The sequence below is a fragment of the Mus musculus genome, chromosome 7 (assembly GCF_000001635.26).
Source record: "Mus musculus strain C57BL/6J chromosome 7, GRCm38.p6 C57BL/6J".
Classification (NCBI taxonomy): domain Eukaryota; kingdom Metazoa; phylum Chordata; class Mammalia; order Rodentia; family Muridae; genus Mus; species Mus musculus.
Genome location: NC_000073.6, coordinates 128,173,581 through 128,191,828, shown reverse-complemented (window position 1 = coordinate 128,191,828; position 18,248 = coordinate 128,173,581). Strand labels below are relative to the sequence as shown.

Sequence of the window (18,248 nt, the reverse complement as noted above, 5' to 3'; positions counted from 1 at the left end):
TGAATGAAGTGTAGGGAAAAGAATGTCCCCAAAGTCGGGTAGACCTCAGACTCTTGGGGAGGGTTATGCCTGGTACATTCACAAAAGCATGTGGAGGAGGAGGGGTAGACTGAGGTGGAGGATTCAAGGATGGACCAAAGTTGGGATGGAACTACAGGAAAGGATTTGGATTTCTATAACTTAAGACAAAGCCACTTAAGGGGGTTAGGGTTGGGTGAGAAGCCTAGTCTCACATTTTGGGATCAAGTCTAGTTTCTCATCAGAAAGTGGGTGAGACGGTATAAGAACAAGTGTAAGGGCCGCTGAGAGAGTCTCTGCCTCGGTGGACCTAACCAAAGAGGTGGTAGCTTAAGCAGGGACAGAGGCTGAGGCAGGGAGGAGAGGAAGCAGCTGCAGGTTTTCCTGGACAGGAGCCCAGAGACCTAGATGCATGAAGAAGGTGAAGAAAAGATCTTGGGCCTGATTCAGGCAATTGAAGAAGGGTTGAGAGATGTGCGTTCCTGGGCTTGCTCTGTTCTGAGCATAGCCTTAGAGGCTTCAAACAGGGTGATGCTGGACCCACGTTTAGGAAAACACTCGCCTAACAGGTCAGGTGAACCTTTGCGGACAGTGAGACAGACGGTGGCCTCTCCAGCTTCGAGGACAGTGGGAGTCCTTCCCCAGCACTGGTACACAGTCTTTGCCACCTCTGAGGGGGCAAATCTAATGGAGATCCCCACTTTCAGCAAAGGCAGACTCCTGGGGATATAAACAATGGTGAAGACATGACGCTGAGAAAGGGTCAGCACAGTGGACGGGGTGGGCAAGGGTGGTAGGTGGGTGACCTCTCACCTAAGCAGCAGCACGTGCCCCTGGGCTCCCACGGCCAGGTCCACCAGGCCATCCTGTGTAAGGTCCTGACCCCCACTTAATGACTGCCCAAAATATTGGAGCCTCAGGAAGAGCTGGGAGCCAGTGACCCGCTGATCAAGAAGGGAAAGGAAAATAAAAACCATTAGATGATGGTATCCAGGGATTGGAAAAATAAAGGGAGAGTCTGGAGTTAAAGCAAGCAGTGGGGAGGGGTCTTAGGAGACGATTAGAAAAAGAGAAGGGGACCCTCTTACAAGTCCAGCTTGTCCTGAGGGACCAGTAATGACATAGAACTACAGCCACAGGATTAAGATAGATTTATTTGTTCATCACTTGTACAGTCACCCAGAAAATATTTGATACATGGAGTGCTTAATATACTCACTTATCTTTACAGGAAGTAACTGGCCTCGCCAGTTTTATTTCACAGGAAAACAAAACAACAAAACAAAAAACAAACAAAAAGAGCAAAACACCAAAGCTTGCGGAATGTTTGTTAATCATTTAGACAAAGAACACACAGCAAATGAAGGCTGCTATTGCTAGGGATGTGACTCAAGACCTTGATGTCCAAGCTTAGTCTGCTACTCAGAAAGCTGTCCATAACACAGTGGAGGTTGTGTGGATGCGAGGATGCTTGGTACTTAGCTCAGGGAAACAGACTTCAAAGAAACAGGGAAAAGCAACCGTGCTCTGCCAGAATCCAGGGGCTGAATTCAGCCAACCCAAGACATGGAGAGGGAGAAGGAGCTAGAGCAGGCTGACATGGCCTCACCTGGCTAGGCGAGGGAGCGATGTCCTGTCTCGAGGCTCCATGAAATATGTAGACAGCACCTCTGTTCTCCTCCTCTCCGGGTGCACCAATAGCCACATCCGCCAGACTGTCCCCATTCACGTCCCCTAGCACTGTCAGAGCCGCCCCAAAGCGGCCCCAAGGATGGCCCTGCTCCCCATGGAGGGTGGTCCCACAATGCCACCTGCTCCTCTGCACAGCAAAGGCAGTGTCAGACCCAACCTGGGCAGACCTCCACCCATACCCAGATGCCACCAGCCAGGCCCCTTAACCACTTACCACACCAGGCATGGGGCACACCGACACCTGCCCCCCTCGGGTGTGCTCATAGTAATGGGGGACTCCAATCAGGACCAGGTCAGTGCTGCCATCTCTATCCATGTCCACAGAACAGAGAGATGCCCCAAAGTAGGAGCCGATCTGGGGCAGAGGGGAGGCACAAGTCTGAAGTCATCTAAAGATGCCCCCTCTGGGCAGGTCCTGCCTCTCTCCCAGCATCACAACCTCCTCCATAGGCCCCAAGCCCTGCCATCCCCTTCTCCACCCTGGCCACACTGCCCAGTCTCACGCTCCGCTCTGGCTTCTTCCATACCAACCTGTGTCCCTCTGACTTCAGACTTGGGCCTCCAGTGCCTGGATTCCTGGGTAAAGATGACAACCTTCCCCGTGTGCTGGTGGCGAGGGGCCCCCAGGATCAGGCTGTGGACCCCCTTCCAAAAGGCCAGTGCGGTGGAGTAACCTGAGGGGTCCAGGCCTCAGCACCAAGGTCCAGACCTGTCTCCAGGCAGCTCATCCTGCCCCCCCCCCCTCACAGCCGCCTCTTACCCAGGTAAGCGTCCCTCATATCCTCGTTCTCCTGAGACATGTTGATGAAGGTGGATCTCATATTTGAGGGGTACAAGAAGGCACCTCCAGACCAGCTGAAGCTTCCCACAGCCCCCAGAACTGGTCCATCCTGGAGGGAAGGATCCCAGGGCTGAGCAGGCGAGGACAGGCTGGGGCAGGATGCTGTCCTAATCCAGAGAAGCCTGTCCCCAACTCCTCTCATCATTTTCTTCCTTAGTTTTCACCGGCAGTGTCTGCACTTTAACTCCTGTCTCTCGATACATTGCCCTTGCCCTTGTCAGCCCTGTTTCCCTTCTGCCTCTCCTGCCTCCTCAGTTCCTGGCATGTGATCTACTTTCTCCCATCCCAGCATCAGGCCTGCTCAAACCCAATATGTAGGTACCATTCTGCTGAAAACCAGTCCTCTTGGAATGTCACCTGAGTCCTTTCCCAGTTGAACCCCGGCCATTTATCTCTGTTCCCAAACGTAGGGAACGTTCATCCGCAGCCCTCATCCTCTCTCAGCTCTTCTATGACAAAGTCAGCCCCATCTTCAGTGCCCTTGGGTACCAATATCTCACGCTGTCCAGCATTCCTTACTTACATCTTTAAACTTTTGCTTATAGAGAACTTAGAAACATAAAAACACCGAAAGAAGTGTTTAATGACCTTCCAAGCACCTCTGACATAATTCCTGTGATCAGTTCAAAACCAACCTGGTTTCATTTCTGCCATACTCTGCTCAGCCCAAAATTATTAGAAGAAAATTTCTGTTGCTGCACTGTTAGCTCTCTGGTCCGTGTGGTCCAGACTCTCCTACCTCTGCTCACTGCCCTTTGCTCACTCTGCTCCTGCTGTATCCACACTCACTCACTCTGCTCCTGCTGTATCCACGCTCACTCACTCTGCTCCTGCTGTATCCACACTCACTCTGCTCCTGCTGTATCCACACTCACTTTGCTCCTGCTGTATCCACACTCACTCACTCTGCTCCTGCTGTATCCACGCTCACTCACTCTGCTCCTGCTGTATCCACGCTCACTCACTCTGCTCCTGCTGTATCCACGCTCACTCACTCTGCTCCTGCTGTATCCACGCTCACTCACTCTGCTCCTGCTGTATCCACGCTCACTCTGCTCCTGCTGTATCCACACTCACTCACTCTGCTCCTGCTGTATCCACACTCACTCACTCTGCTCCTGCTGTATCCATGCTCACTCAATCTGCTCCTGCTGCATCCACACTCACTCTGCCCCTGCTGTATCCACACTCAATCTGCTCCTGATGCATCCACACTCACCCACTCTGCTCTTGCTGTATCAACACTAACTCTGCTCCTGCTGTATCCACGCTCACTCACTCTGCTCCTGCTGTATCCACGCTCACTCACTCTGCTCCTGCTGTATCCACGCTCACTCTGCTCCTGCTGTATCCACGCTCACTCACTCTGCTCCTGCTGTATCCACACTCACTCACTCTGCTCCTGCTGTATCCACGCTCACTCACTCTGCTCCTGCTGTATCCACACTCAATCTGCTCCTGCTGTATCCACACTCACTCACTCTGCTCCTGCTGTATCCACACTCACTCTGCTCCTGCTGTATCCACACTCACTCACTCTGCTCCTGCTGTATCCACACTCACTCTGCTCCTGCTGTATCCATGCTCACTCACTCTGCTCCTGCTGTATCCACGCTCACTCACTCTGCTCCTGCTGTATCCACGCTCATTCACTCTGCTCCTGCTGTATCCACGCTCACTCACTCTGCTCCTGCTGTATCCACGCTCACTCAACTCTGCTCCTGCTGTATCCACACTCACTCTGCTCCTGCTGTATCCACGCTCACTCACTCCACACTCATTCACTCTGCTCCTGCTGTATCCACGCTCACTCACTCTGCTCCTGCTGTATCCACGCTCACTCACTCTGCTCCTGCTGTATCCACGCTCACTCTGCTCGTGCTGGATCCACGCTCACTCACTCTGCTCCTGCTGGATCCACACTCACTCACTCTGCTCCTGCTGGATCCACGCTCACTCACTCTGCTCCTGCTGTATCCACACTCAATCTGCTCGTGCTGGATCCACACTCACTCACTCTGCTCGTGCTGGATCCACACTCACTCTGCTCCTGCTGTATCCACGCTCACTCACTCTGCTCCTGCTGTATCCACGCTCATTCACTCTGCTCCTGCTGTATCCACGCTCACTCACTCTGCTCCTGCTGTATCCACACTCACTCACTCTGCGCCTGCTGTATCCACACTCACTCACTCTGCTTCCTGCTGTATCCACGCTCACTCACTCTGCTCCTGCTGTATCCACGCTCATTCACTCTGCTCCTGCTGTATCCACGCTCACTCACTCTGCTCCTGCTGTATCCACGCTCACTCACTCTGCTCCTGCTGTATCCACGCTCACTCTGCTCCTGCTGTATCCACGCTCACTCACTCTGCTCCTGCTGTATCCACACTCACTCACTCTGCTCCTGCTGTATCCACGCTCACTCACTCTGCTCCTGCTGTATCCATGCTCACTCACTCTGCTCCTGCTGTATCCACGCTCACTCTGCTCCTGCTGTATCCACACTCACTCACTCTGCTCCTGCTGTATCCACACTCACTCACTCTGCTCCTGCTGTATCCACACTCACTCACTCTGCTCCTGCTGTATCCATGCCATCTTTCTTATCTTTGCATGCACAACGGCTTTACTTCTGCCCCAGCACCTTTTTCGTTGCTTTCCCCTTTAACTGCAGAAACCGTTTCTGAGAGTTTCCCAGGGCTGGTCCTTTTTCGTCTCTCAGTGCATCTGACCATCTTTGTTTTTCTATCCCAATACCCAGCACCTCTGCGAATTCTCCCTATGTGGCCTCTACCCACTAGAATGTGTGTTCCGTGAAAGAGCTTCGGCTGTGCCCTGGTCTTCTTTATCCCCAGATTGTGAATGGCAATGATCAATCAGAGAGCTTAAGGACAATATGTCTCTGAGCCCCATCCTGCCCACAGAAGGCCCAGAATCGATGCCCATTCATCAGGCACACATTCCACCCACCATTGAGAGAGCTGAGCTGAAACCTTCTTGTGACATCTCGTGCTGAAAGGAACTACTTGACCTTGATTCGGTTCCTGTGGGTAAACATGTCACTTAGATTCTCGATGACATCATGAGGAGTCAGACAGAAGGAAAATGAGTTTGGGGCCCGAGCTCTATAGAGCAATCTGGGGTGACTTGTAAATAATGGTGATCATCAGGACTACAGGCTAGCAATCCCCTCAGCTCTAAGGCTAGAGCTTGATCCCACTTACCTTCAATGGCAAAGATTTTCTCCTGAATTTGCCGCTGGATGCTGCGAAGTGCTACAAAATTGCCCACCTTGAACACGTGGTCCTGCGAGGGAGCTGAGCCAATGGTGTTCAGCTCCTGTAGGGCAGTGGGTTCCCGGAAGGCATCTCCCACCTGCAACAGAGAGGCTGCTGAACAGTAGAAGCCCCCTGAGCTTCACTGGGTAAGGAGAAGGCAGGATCTGTGAACCCCAGGAGGAAGAGACTGTACCCCTATAGCATAGCGAATGATCCCAGCTTTCTCTGCTTCAGGGATGACATGTCTATACTCCAGGGGGTCTCTGAATTTCTGCCCATCTGTGATGACAATTAGTATCTTCTTGGCACTTTTTCGGGCCCCATTCTTGCTATGAAATAGCTCTTTCCTGTCAGAGAATAAAGAAAAATTACTGTGGAGACATAATTGATTCTGGAAAGACAATTTGCAAAGGCTTTAGTTCTTCTGAATATGTTTGGAAGCCCAGGACATATAAGCATGCTGTAAAAATTATTCAGAGTTGACAATGGTGGCACAGGTGTGCAGTCCAAGTCTTTGGAGGCGGAAGTAGGAGGAGAATGAGTTCTAGACCAGGCTAAGCTACATAGTGAGATATGGGACACACACATTCTCTCTCTCTCTCTCTCTCTCTCTCTCTCTCTCTCTCTCATACACACACACACACACACACACACTCTCTCTCTCTCTCTCTCACACACACACACACATTCTCTCTCTCTCTCTCTCTCTCTCTCTCTCTCTCTCACTCACATACCCTGACTCTAATACCTATCCCCTTAACTCTTACCAGCTCCATTATCACCACCCCAAAAAAGGTGGGGAGGAAGGAAGGAAAAGAGGAAGAATTCCCTTTTGGAATACTATACTAGAAACAAAGACTAACAAATACAGGTATTTTATATTAGATATTTACTAAAGTCTATACCAATGAGCTTCATTCCTAGGAGGCAGTATGGCTTGGGGCAGAAGCTTTGGAGTCAGACATCCTTTGTATGTGCCACTTCAGTTCTCTGAGCTTCTGATGCTCTCCAAGCAAAATAATAGTAAATGTGCCATAACTGTTCTCTAAAATGGTTCTAAATAACTCTTCTCCCACAGAGAACCTGGCCTGCCCCTGACTCACATTCATCCTTCACAATGTGGTGGCTTAATTTTGCATTGCCAGGCAACCACTCTTATCTTAGATCTAGGTTCATAGCCACAGTTTGAGCCAGAGCAAGCAAAGACCAGCTACTCTGCTAGAGGTGCGAGGAACAGCCCACGGAGAGAGACCACATATAGATGTAGGTCCAACTATTCCACCTGAGCCCTTTCTCCCCAGTCCTTCCTGAGCACCAGGTCTGTGAAGGAGCTCTCTGGGTTCTGGCTCCATGAAAGAACATCTGCAGAAACAGCTGGACCTGCCAGCCTCACTTGGATTAGGAAAAAGTTGTTGTTGAAGCCACCAGATTTGGTGACTGAAACAAACGGTGTCTGGTCATTGGGAATATTACATGACAGTGAATGTGGAGGAATGTCCTACAGGTGGTAGCTCTAACAACTGCTTAAAATGTAACAGTGAAGCCGACACTCTTAAGTCAGAACACACCAAGAGCACTTGACCAAAGCAGGGCCCAACATTAGGGAGGGAATTCAGCAAATTGTAACTTCTCTTCTTCAGCTCCTTTATTGAAAAGGAGAAGTCATAACTATAGCACAATATGGGATGTTCTATACATTTAGATTTTCTTTAAAAATAAAGGAAATCTATTTTTCCCTGTTGTGATCATATACCATCAGTGTGCATAAAGGCAAGTAATCGAATTTGGACTGGGCCAGGCAGGTGGGGTTTATTGATTCATCTGAATGCACCACTTCCTATTTTAACAAACCATATGGTAGAATGTCTAAGGGGATTATGGGTAACCCTTAAGTTCCTGTAATGCTGTTGCCACTGTTTTGAGGTTGTGAGTTGTTGTTTGACATGAGGTCTTAGGTTGGCCTGAGTTGGATCTGAACATCAGCCTGGGGTGAGCTTGATCTTTTTATCTTCCTGTGTCCACCTCCAGGTGCTAGGATGAGGGGGGGCACCACTACCTATGAAACACTCCGCCGACTAAGCCTTGTTACCGGATTTGCCATTTGTTTCACGGGAAGGAGGAGGAGGAAGGGGAGGAAGGAGAGAAGAAAATGAACTCAGCACTGGATAGAAACAGGCTGTAACCAAGTTTAAGCCAAAGATGAGGCTGGCTCTGGGATCCAGGCTGCTGGAGAGAGACAGTGCATCCCAGCACATGGGAAGCCAGCCATGGTCTCTTTGCCTCATATAATTTCCCTTCACAGTTCCTACCGGTAGAAAAGCATTGAGTGCTTAAGGAAGGACTCCAGGAAGGGCGCTACCATATGGTTTTAAACCCCTTACATTTTCCAACTGTGTTCAAGGTACAAGAGTCACCACAAAGGAGAGTGAGTGCATTTAGCCAGACTATCTCTTGTTTGGGGTGATTCTATTGCAGCGCCCAGGGGTGGGCAGGGACCCCAGGGGTGTGCAGGAAGCCAAGGGTCCCAGACACTCAGACTCACTGCTTACCAGGAGAACCGTACCCTCTGCCAGACCCACCATGGCATGTGAGTGTTGTAGTGGCAACCTGGCTTCAGTGCTGACCAGACACGTAGAAGAAGGAGCCTGTTGCTGTCTCTAGAACCAGGCAAGGGAAAATAAATGCCAAGGAGTCTGGTCTCACATCTGGGAACTGGGCTCTGCAAAGGATTCTGCCTACACCGCCTTCCCTCCCCATCAGCCCGCCCTCCAGAGCCTCCTGTGGCCTCCAGAGAAGAACTAAAGAACTCTGTTGACTCAGTACTAAGAAGTAATTTGGAGACCACGTCTGAGACAGCAGCAGGCAGGAGGGGACTCACACCACTTTCTGGATGCCCGAGGCTGTGTACGTCAGGCCTTGGAGCTGGACGATGGCATCCACCAGGCTCTGAGGGCTCAGGCTGCTCTTGAATTCCGTGAAGGTAAAATGAGTCTTCAGGATGTTTGAGTATTGCATCAGGGAGAACTGCAAAAGCCAGGGAAGCCTCAGGTTCAGGACTCCCCACCATTCCTTCCCTCCTTCGTCCCTCCATCTGCCCTCCCTGCCTTTCTCCTTCGTTCTCACCCCTTCTCTGAGGCATGTGTGTGTGTGTGTGTGTGTGTGTGTGTGTGTGTGAGTGAGGGGGCTGTGGGGTGTGTGGGGTGTGTGTGTTGTATGTGAGGGAGGTAGGTGGTAGTTTTGTGTGTGTGTGTGTGTGGTGTGTATGTGTGTACTGTGTTGTGTGCATGTGCGCACGCTTGTGTGCGGTGTACGATAATGTGCATGTGGAGGTTAGAGAAAAACACTCAGGCGTTGATTCTCCCCTTCCACTACAGGTTCCAGGGCTGGAACTCAGGTCCTCAGGCAGTGCAGCAAGTGCCTTTACCCACTGAGCATCTCACCAGGGGCCCTCTGTTATTCTTAATTGGCCTTTTCTCTTGGAATAATTTTGGATTTATAATTCATTACCCATGTAGTTTAAGTTGAAGATATCATTGATTATATAGAAAACCTCACTCACTTGCTTGAATTTTCTATAGTGAGGTTTCAGAGTTAAATTGTTAAATTGTTTTAAAAATCCTTTTGCTGCTGTTGTATGTTTATTTGTTAAATTGGTTGTGAGGGGGGAGGGTCTGGAAAAAGTCATGTTATATTGTCCAATGGAACCTGAACTCCCATGACCCGGCTGCCTCAATCTCCCAAGTGCTGGGATTACAGGCGTGTGTGATCATGCTCTCAGCTCTTTCAATTTTTTTTTTTTTTTTTTTTTTTTTTTTTTGGTTTTTTGAGACAGGGTTTCTCTGTGTAGCTCTGGCTGTCCTGGAACTCACTTTGTAGACCAGGCTGGCCTTGAACTCAGAAATCCACCTGCCTCTGCCTCCCGAGTGCTGGGATTAAAGGCGTGCGCCACCACACCCGGCTTCTTTCAATGTTTTTAAAAAGCGTGGACCATATGGATATACATTAAATGCCACAGGAGGACCTTGTGGGTTAGAGCTTAAATGAGCCCTGAACTGGCACACTGTACTTGGCTTAGCCCTGTCACTGATCTCTTCCACTTCCTCCCCCACCAGTTGTGCCGGGCCTCCTCCCTGCACCTGTGTCACCCTACCACAGGCCACAGTGTACAGTATTCACCGAGGTGCTGGTGCTCGCCAACTGGCCCATCAAAGCTTTGACGAAGTCCTTCATCTGGGTAAAGTCACTTTGATCAATGCTGCCGGAGCCATCAATCAGGAAAGCAATGTCCATCTCTTGTCCTGGACACTCTGCGGTGAGAGAGAAGAGTCAGATGCATGCATGGGCCTCAACTGTGTCCTGGGGTCCCAAATACCTTCTTACTCAACAGAGGAAGGATCCCCAACTCTGCAATCATTCACTCAAATCCTCATTAAATACACACTCTCTCGGGCGTTATAAAGCACAGGAGGAAAGCTGGTTCAGGGTTACATTCTGGCACCAAAGTGCCTGTCCCTGAACCCCAGCTCTGCCGCTTCCGAGCTGATGAATTTAGGCAAGTAGCTTAATTTCTCTGGCCTTCAGCTTCCTGTCTCTAAGATGAGGATCACAGTAGTGCCTACCACATCAGATTATTACAACAGCAAATATCTACATTAGCACAGGGGATGGATGGCCTTCTGTAAGGATTATTGTCCCTACAATCGTACGTGGCAGGAATTCTCAAGGCTTGCAGAATGCACCAGCAGAGAATAATGGGTTAGCCACCAGGTCCATCCCCTTCCAACACTAAGGCCTTCATTTCCAGCTACATGGAGCCAGCCAGCTATAGCTCTCAGCATCCCAAGAATCCCTCTGGACAGGTGTGTTGCTAGGGTTACGCCCTGCATATGGGGTCAACCGGTGTCCAAGCTCCCAGGTCCTGGAAGCATCTATAAGAACCACATTACCATTCACCTTGCTGTTGTGTGACAAGCCTTTCCAGATGCAACCCAGAGTCACCCCCAGATAGGGAACCACATGAGACCAAAGTAGCAATTGCATCACAGTCTAGTTTAGAGTTTCTAACGGGAGCATGGTGAGTGGTCCCTGACAGGAGCAAAGGTGACTCAAAAGCCACTGTGCCACCAAAAAGCCCACCCAAGCACAGGTCCCAGAGAGCACATGAAAGCTTCAGGCTTTGAGCTCTCTGCCCACGTTGCAGGCAGCTTACGAGCCTCTCACCCCTTCCTGCAGAGAATGCTTGCGTGGGAAGGGAAGTGCTAACCTTGCCTTCCACCCAGACTGCTCTCCTCCTGCTTACCGACATGGCTCTCAAGAATATTCTCAAACCTCAGAATCTGTTTCTGGGAAGACCTGGCTGCATAGCCCTAACTTTCAACAAGATACTACCTCTGGCCTCATGGAGTTCACACTGTAAGGAGAAAGACGTACTGCATGCACATACATAAGCAGGGCCTTTCAGATTGTCCCCTCATTCACACAGAGGTCATGGACTGTGTGCAGGACCCTGCTGTTGCCTCCACTAACACCTACATCCTGTGTGAGGCACGGGGTGGCGAGCAAGCTGACCAGCACAACACTGAGGTGTCACACCCAGGCCTCAAAGCTACAACCTGCCTCCCACCTGCCCTCAAAGTGAAAAGGCTTTTTCCTCTCTCTGCTCCCCCACCCCCCACTTTGTCTGCTCCTCTCACCAGAGCCTCAAGCATGCTGGGAGAAGTGGGGGATCGCCACTTCCCCTTCTGCTTCTGCAGTGACCACAGTCTTGGGTATCTCCTCTCCTGTGGGCCTAGGGATGTCTGGTGCGTGTGGCGTAGGTGACAACAGCCAACCGTTACAGAGAGCCGCCAGACCCTGTACTCATCATCTCATATACATACTAATTAATTTTATTGTTGCAGTAACCTAATGCAGTAGACACTACTGCATTACCCCCCACACACCTGAGTAGCCATTGTCCTGTATTTCTGCTTATGCTTTCAGCCTATAATAAAGTAGCCATCCTTTTTTTCTATCAGGTTTATGGCAAGCTCTGTCAAATGTCTGTTTCTTTACCCTGTTCTTCCTTCCTTCCTTCCTTCCTTCCTTCCTTCCTTCCTCCTTCCTTCCTTCCTTCCTTCTTTCCTTCCTCTCTCCCTCCCCCTCTTTCTTTCTTTCTTTCTTTCTTTCTTTCTTTCTTTCTTTCTTTCTTTCTTTCTTTCTCTCTTCACTTTACATCCTGATCAAAGCCCTCACCTCCCTCCTCTCCTCCCAATCCCACCATCACAAATTTCTCTCCTCGCATTACCCTTCCCCATCACCTCCTAGAAGGGGAAGCCTCCCTTGGGTTCCATCCATCTCTGGGATATCAAGTTGCAGCAGGACTAAATGCATCCTCTCCATCAGCAAGTGCCTGAATAGAGCTGGTCATCTCGCAAAGCAATAAACCAACCAGGTGAAGGTTGACTGAGCTCTGTGGCCTCGTCTATCAGTGGGGTCCCTCTGATGGTGGTTTTCTCACCAGTTAAACCTGCCCACCAGCCATTGGCCTTATAGAGAGGCAACTAGAGGAGGACCCCAACCCCCACTGCCAGCACCCAGCACTTCCTGGTCCCAGATGGTAGACAGTTCTTTCCAACTCTACCAAACCCGCCTCTCTTGTACCTAGCTTATGCTCCTATGTTCTTAGCAGCCAACCTTGTGACATCCAGGGACATCTATGAATAGACAATGACCTCTGTGGGCTGGTGTCATTGCTGCTGCTGCTGCTGCTCTAACATGGACAAGATGTTGACTGTTGGTGGCATCATGGCCTCTGCAGTATAAAGCATTGCTCTCACGGATCATCCTGTATGGCTCCTGGTTTCCATTCATAGGTTAGAGACGAGGCACTTTATCTGTACCCTCCCCTCAATGCAAATGTAGTTGTGTGATAGAATATTACTAATCAGGGTCATCACATGCTACGTGCCAGGCAGAGATCCAGTCATTTTGTGTACCTTAAACCCTTTCATCTTTATAACTACATGAACAATCACCCCATTTTATTAATGAGTAAGCTAAAGCCCAAAGAAAGGTGTTATCACCTGGGTACATGAAAAAGCTTGAACCTAGATACATCACCATTATGCAGACTGACTCTCAATGAGACAACACCAAGGCCCCATTTTTTTCCCATGGACAATGTTGGCACACCCACAACTGTGCATCACACTTTCTGCAGCTCTGTCATCCCCACCCCCACCCCACATAGAGAGAGAGTTTGGAGAGTCTTGGCGACTTAGTCAGGAGCCACCCACAGTCTTCCTCACAGATTTCCCTCCCTTTAGATAGGTTTTTGCCAAAAGAGGAAATCCGAGGAGTGTCTAGACAACTGTAGCAACTGTGAGACCTTCACACCCTGCTTGGCCAACACACAAGCTCTCCTCTGATCCAGTCACAACCAACTGGGAGTTCCTGTCCTCTTTGCTAACCAGAATGTGCTCCCACCCACCTTTTGGGCTTGCCAAGGCTTCTTTTAAGCCACAGGCAGCCCTCCAAAAGGGAACAGGAGAAGGCTTAATTCTCTAACCACAGGAAGCCAGCTCTGCTCCTCAGAAGCCTCTTCTTCAACAAACCCACCTGGCATGGTAGCAGGGATTGCCTGGATGAACTGCAAGCTGGAGCCCAGAAGGAGGCAGGAACCTTTTGCATACATGTTCTTTGCACAAGCTCTCTGTGCAGTTGGACCACAAGCCTGAAAACAGGGGCCATCTCTGTGAGCATTGCTTCCAGGCCATAGTCTTCCTCCCCAACTCCCATTCCTAATCCCAGCCTCCTCCAGTCCCTGCCATGCCTCTCACAACCTTTCTGTGACCCAGAGAACTCACCAGCAACTGGGAGTTATTGGTGTCAGCCACCAGAGACAGGCCCAGGGACATGTTCACTGCCTCTAGGGGAACTGAGAAGGCAGGTACACATAGTTACACTCAGCCACATACACATAGTCACACTCAACCACACAACTTCATGGAGGGGGATAGTCTTAGCTGGAATCCGCTAAGAGGAACATATTAGGAGAGCTGGGATAATCACTCACTGTGCAGTAAGATGGGCTGGCACACGCCAGTGGCAGGCGCACAGTCATACAACTGTCCTGTTTGGTTGACTGCCACCGCCTCCAGAGGGGCTCCCACCACGAGTCTAGAGGAACAATCACAATACACTGTCGGCGTAGGAACTGGGGAACGCTGAGTGCAAGGAACCATCTTGCCATGAGGATGTAAGACTTTGTGGGGAAGGTCTGGGCTTCTCGAAGGGCCGTTTCGGAACCAGTCCTGTGTTTTATCCACATGCATGTAAGGGGTGCTCACTGGTATGGTTTTTATGTGCATGTACATTCATATGTGTATTCTTTCATATTCATGAATGTGTAGATATGTGTGTATCTGAGTGAATAACTAGTTTGGATTTTCCCTCAAAAAAAATTTGCACCAAAATGACATTTCCCATCACTTTATAAATCTAACATTCTGAGCCACCTGTGAAATAGTCCCATTGAGTTAAATGGAACAACTTCCTGAGGTCATAAGTTTTGCAAGCAAAGTGATTATAACCAATTAGAAAAGATGTAAATACAATGTAAGCAATTTAAATTGGACAATTTAACACGATTATATGAGACTCTGTATCTAATTCTCATGATAGAAATGTAAATAGTTTACTTGTAAAACACCCCAAGGGTCTTTTTTTTTAAACTGGAAACATTTTATCACTACCAACAGTCTCCTGACCCAAACGAGAAAATTAATCAAATATTGGTGTCTTTTCATCGGCCAAGCAAGCCTTAAGTCAATAGGCTTCTAAAGTTCCTCTCAACTTGACAGAATGTTACAATTCTGTGTGACATCCATAATTCAGGGGAGACAAGAGTTCCTTGAGACAACCCCCCCACTGCCCCCAGGTGACTCCAGGGTTTGTGACCGGATGACACAAACGAAGAGCAAACATGACTCTTCTTTGCTGACCTCGTTGTTTCTATAGTAACTTGGTGTTTTTCCTGTTTCCATTGTGGTTTTTTTTTTTTGTTTTTGTTTTTGTTTTTGTTCTTAAAGTTAGGACAAACACAGCTTTGTAGCAATCAGAAAATTACCAATTGAGCCTTAAAACAGACTTCTTTCTGGTGATAGATGTGAGGATAAAATGGCTACCTTTGGTGTTGGTGTCTAGCGGAGGTAGGGTGGGTCTGCTGGGACAGGACTCTTGTTAATCTAAACAGCAGCTGTGCCGGCAAGCAAGAAGCACGAGTGTAAAAGTGTCTTTTAGTTGGATCCTTTAGATTCCTGCACTAGTGTTAGATTTTAAACAAAGAAAGAAAGAAAAGCAAACCCTGGAATCTGGAGTCTGTGCCTGAAGCCTTTTCTTATCTCCCCAGACTGCCAGCTAGCTGAAGAGGCGACTGTGCGTCCAGAACTCAGGGATCTCTATGGCTCCCTGTTGACTCTGCCAGCACCTCTGTGGCAGGGCCTGGAATTCCCTGCCTGGGTTTGCACCCCGCATCCCTAGCCTCTCACACTTTGATTATACCTGTGTCACAAGTGACTTGAAATCCTTTGGTCCTATTTCTAGGACCAAAGAACAGGAGTTCTCCGAGGTGGGGCCAGCTGTGTAACTTGTGGCTGTCGATGCAGAATTAAAATGTGGGGCTTCCTGGGGTTGGAGATATTTTTTTCCCAGTCTCCTAGTCTCTTGGAGGTTTCTAAGCACCCCTCCCCCCATTCCTCAAGCTCTAAATACTTTTGGGGTAACTTCATCAACCTTAACCATGCCTGGCTCATGCCAGAAGAGCATAGCACAGTGGCCACCAGGCAGAAATGGAGGAGCTCTGCAGAGATGCTGGGAGCTAAGTGGCTTTGGTGGGCTAAGACCTCCAACTCCCAGTATTCCATTCTTTCCTTCCAAAACACAAATTCGGAGGTGAAAGCATAAGCAATGCTAGGAGCCTGACACTAGAACACTAAACTGTGGGTGAATCAAGTGTGGGTGTGGTGTGGTTACACCAGCCACACACAGAGATGCCCCAGTTAGAGGCAGGTTCAAAGGCTCCTGTTCAAGGCCAGGTCTTACCTCTACTTTGATGGCCTTTTCTGGGCCCATTAACAATAAATGAAGGTGTCAGGAACCCCCAAAAGAGACATAGAAGGATTTCTCTCTTACCCAAGGTGCATTTCTCCCAGCTACCACCAGCAGCTACCTGCCTACATGACCTGAAAGCTACAGGGAGTTGACGGGGCCTTCCTACCGAGATCCACCAAACTGCACCACAGTCTGTCCGAAGCTGGCTGCATCCTCTTTGAACACGACGGGCTTCTCCACATCCAGGTTAGACCCATGACAGGAAGCCAGGGCTGGGGAGTACAAGTAGGAAGGTTGGAAGCCATCAACATAGCCAGATCCCAGGGATCTCCTGGTCTCCACCCCACTCCAGTTTTGGATGTCAGCTGCACAAGAGAACCACCCCGTCTCCTCCCACTGCACCTCCACTGTGGTTCTAGGCTAGCCATTTGGGTGGTCCTCAACCTCCTTCCTCCCTCCAAATTAACCAAAACCCAGGCCAATGAGATGGCTCAGCTGCCACCAAGTCTGACGACCTGAATTCAACCCCAGGGATTGACCCCACAGTGGAAGGAGCGAACTAACTCGGTAAGTTATCCTCTGACTCTCACCTGAATACCACATCCACACTCCTGAGCGCCCCCAACACGTGCACGCACACAAACTAAATAAAGATGTAACGCTTAAAAAATAAACCAATAAAAGCACCCAACAGATGTGGTAGCTTATGTGTCTCATCTCAGCACTTGGGAGGCAGGCTCATGAAGATACTGTAAATTTCATGGCCTGGCTGACATAGGGCATTTCCAGCCAGCCAGAGACACCCAAGACCTTGTCTCAAGGAGACAAAACAATGAATAAACCCATCATAGATGGCAACAGTTCAGGGAAATGTCCCCTCCAAGCCATTTCAAAGGACATCAGGATCTGAAATTAGGCCATCTACTGTGCTAGCTCTGGAATGCCTCACTCCCTCTTCTGGGGCTGGAGACTGAGTTAGAGCTTTGGACATGCTAGGCTCTACATGCAGCTCAACATGACAGCCACTTGCTAGTGCGTGCAGGATCTCAGCATGCTCTCCTGATCCTTAAGTCGAACTCCCCTTTCTGATGACTAAGCCCAAAGCCTCAGTGGGCCTCTACCTTTCAGAAAGTCTTTCTGCTCCCTCATATCCCTAAGCAAGAATCTTTCCTCCATGCTCCACCAGAATTCCCAACCGTCTCTGGATTCTGGAGTCTACTCCACGAAGTTAGGAACAAGGACACTCCAAAACGCTTATTTGTCTGAGTAGGTGCCAGAGAGACACATGAACCTGGAGTGCAGATGTTTGGAGAACTGGGACTCAATGGCTTCATGTTCCATCCTGCCTCTCCCCTTTTTAGCCAGACTGAACCCCTCATGGAAGGATGAAGTCAGCAGGCACCAGAAAGCAGAGAACCAACAGAGCTATTTCTAAGGGTGCATCCATGAGCAGGCCCAGTACCCAGACCTGACATCTCTAAAGAGAAGCCACAAATAAGAGCTTCTGTATGAATCTGATTTTTAAATGACACATGAAAGTGGTCCCAATACAGACTGCAAATTGTGGGCTACTCTCTTGATAGCAGTGAGACCTACCTACTGGAAGTCAAGACTTGAAGAACACCCAGGTCCTGGGAGGTGGGATCCAACCTTGTCTCCTCCCTGGCTTCTGCATCCTTTCCTATATACCTCTGTATATGTGCCTCGACCATTTGCTCTGCTCACAGACTCTGCTCATGAAAGCAAGTTACCTATCCTCCCTTTGATTCAGACTCCTGCCTTGTCCTTGACTCTTCCTCAGAGCTGTTGGAGATGCCCAACAGTGCCCAGTTAACCTGCCAGGCAGACCCACAGACCCCCTGCCCTGCTGTAAGGCTTACCCCAGCCACACAGGAGGATCACAACTCCACGGACCATAGCTGAGCAGTGCATTAGGAAGTAGAGAGCTGTAGAGCCTGCACGGTGCTAAACCTCCTTGGGGGTAATTAAAATGATGACTCAGGACCTCAAGGGGTGGTAGGAGGGACTCAGTGGGGGAAAGGGCTTTGGTTAATAGAAGAGATATGCAGGGCAGAGGCAAAAGACACCCCATGAAGAAGTGCCCAATGCTTTCCCTCTCGTTGCCCACTAGAAGCTTGCTTCCTTCTCCTGGAAACTGTCCTCTTCCAGTTGTAGTTAGACAGGTGGTAGTGGGATTTGATACTAAAGGGGTGTAGATCTCCGGGGCCTCAGGGTTTTCACGTGAAGAGGTCTCTCTCTGCCCGTAGCACACCTTATGTTTTGTGTGCCTAGTTGACTATTTCAGTGTCAGATATAAGCAGTAT

At 49.5% G+C, this 18,248-nt stretch overlaps 1 protein-coding gene and 1 long non-coding RNA gene across 4 annotated transcripts in view; one reads left to right on the top strand and one right to left on the bottom strand.

Annotated features, from left to right (window-relative positions):
* Nucleotides 1-17,896, bottom strand: part of Itgad (integrin, alpha D) — a 31,572-nt gene extending 13,676 nt beyond the window's left edge. The window contains exons 1-17 of one of the 3 annotated variants that reach the window (XM_006507971.3): nt 17,805-17,896; nt 16,091-16,196; nt 13,889-13,992; nt 13,680-13,750; nt 13,432-13,546; nt 10,009-10,139; nt 8,711-8,856; nt 8,412-8,489; nt 6,026-6,179; nt 5,779-5,929; nt 5,525-5,598; nt 2,471-2,600; nt 2,242-2,384; nt 1,925-2,065; nt 1,628-1,837; nt 832-962; nt 581-738 (exon numbers count right to left, since the gene is read on the bottom strand). In XM_006507971.3, coding sequence (XP_006508034.1) covers nt 581-738; nt 832-962; nt 1,628-1,837; nt 1,925-2,065; nt 2,242-2,384; nt 2,471-2,600; nt 5,525-5,598; nt 5,779-5,929; nt 6,026-6,179; nt 8,412-8,489; nt 8,711-8,856; nt 10,009-10,139; nt 13,432-13,546; nt 13,680-13,750; nt 13,889-13,992; nt 16,091-16,196; nt 17,805-17,856 — 2,095 coding nt within the window. In that variant the 5' untranslated portion in view covers nt 17,857-17,896. Of the gene's footprint in view, nt 1-580; nt 739-831; nt 963-1,627; nt 1,838-1,924; nt 2,066-2,241; nt 2,385-2,470; nt 2,601-5,524; nt 5,599-5,778; nt 5,930-6,025; nt 6,180-8,381; nt 8,490-8,710; nt 8,857-10,008; nt 10,140-13,431; nt 13,547-13,679; nt 13,751-13,888; nt 13,993-16,090; nt 16,197-17,804 lie in introns of all 3 variants that reach the window. The other 2 variants (NM_001029872.3, XM_006507972.3) reach the window with 2 other exon arrangements.
* Gm39091 lies at nt 7,733-11,872 on the top strand. The gene is made up of 3 exons (XR_869957.3): nt 7,733-7,821; nt 8,593-8,812; nt 9,945-11,872. It is a non-coding gene; the product is annotated as a predicted gene, 39091 (long non-coding RNA).
* Nucleotides 17,897-18,248: the final 352 nt, after the last annotated feature.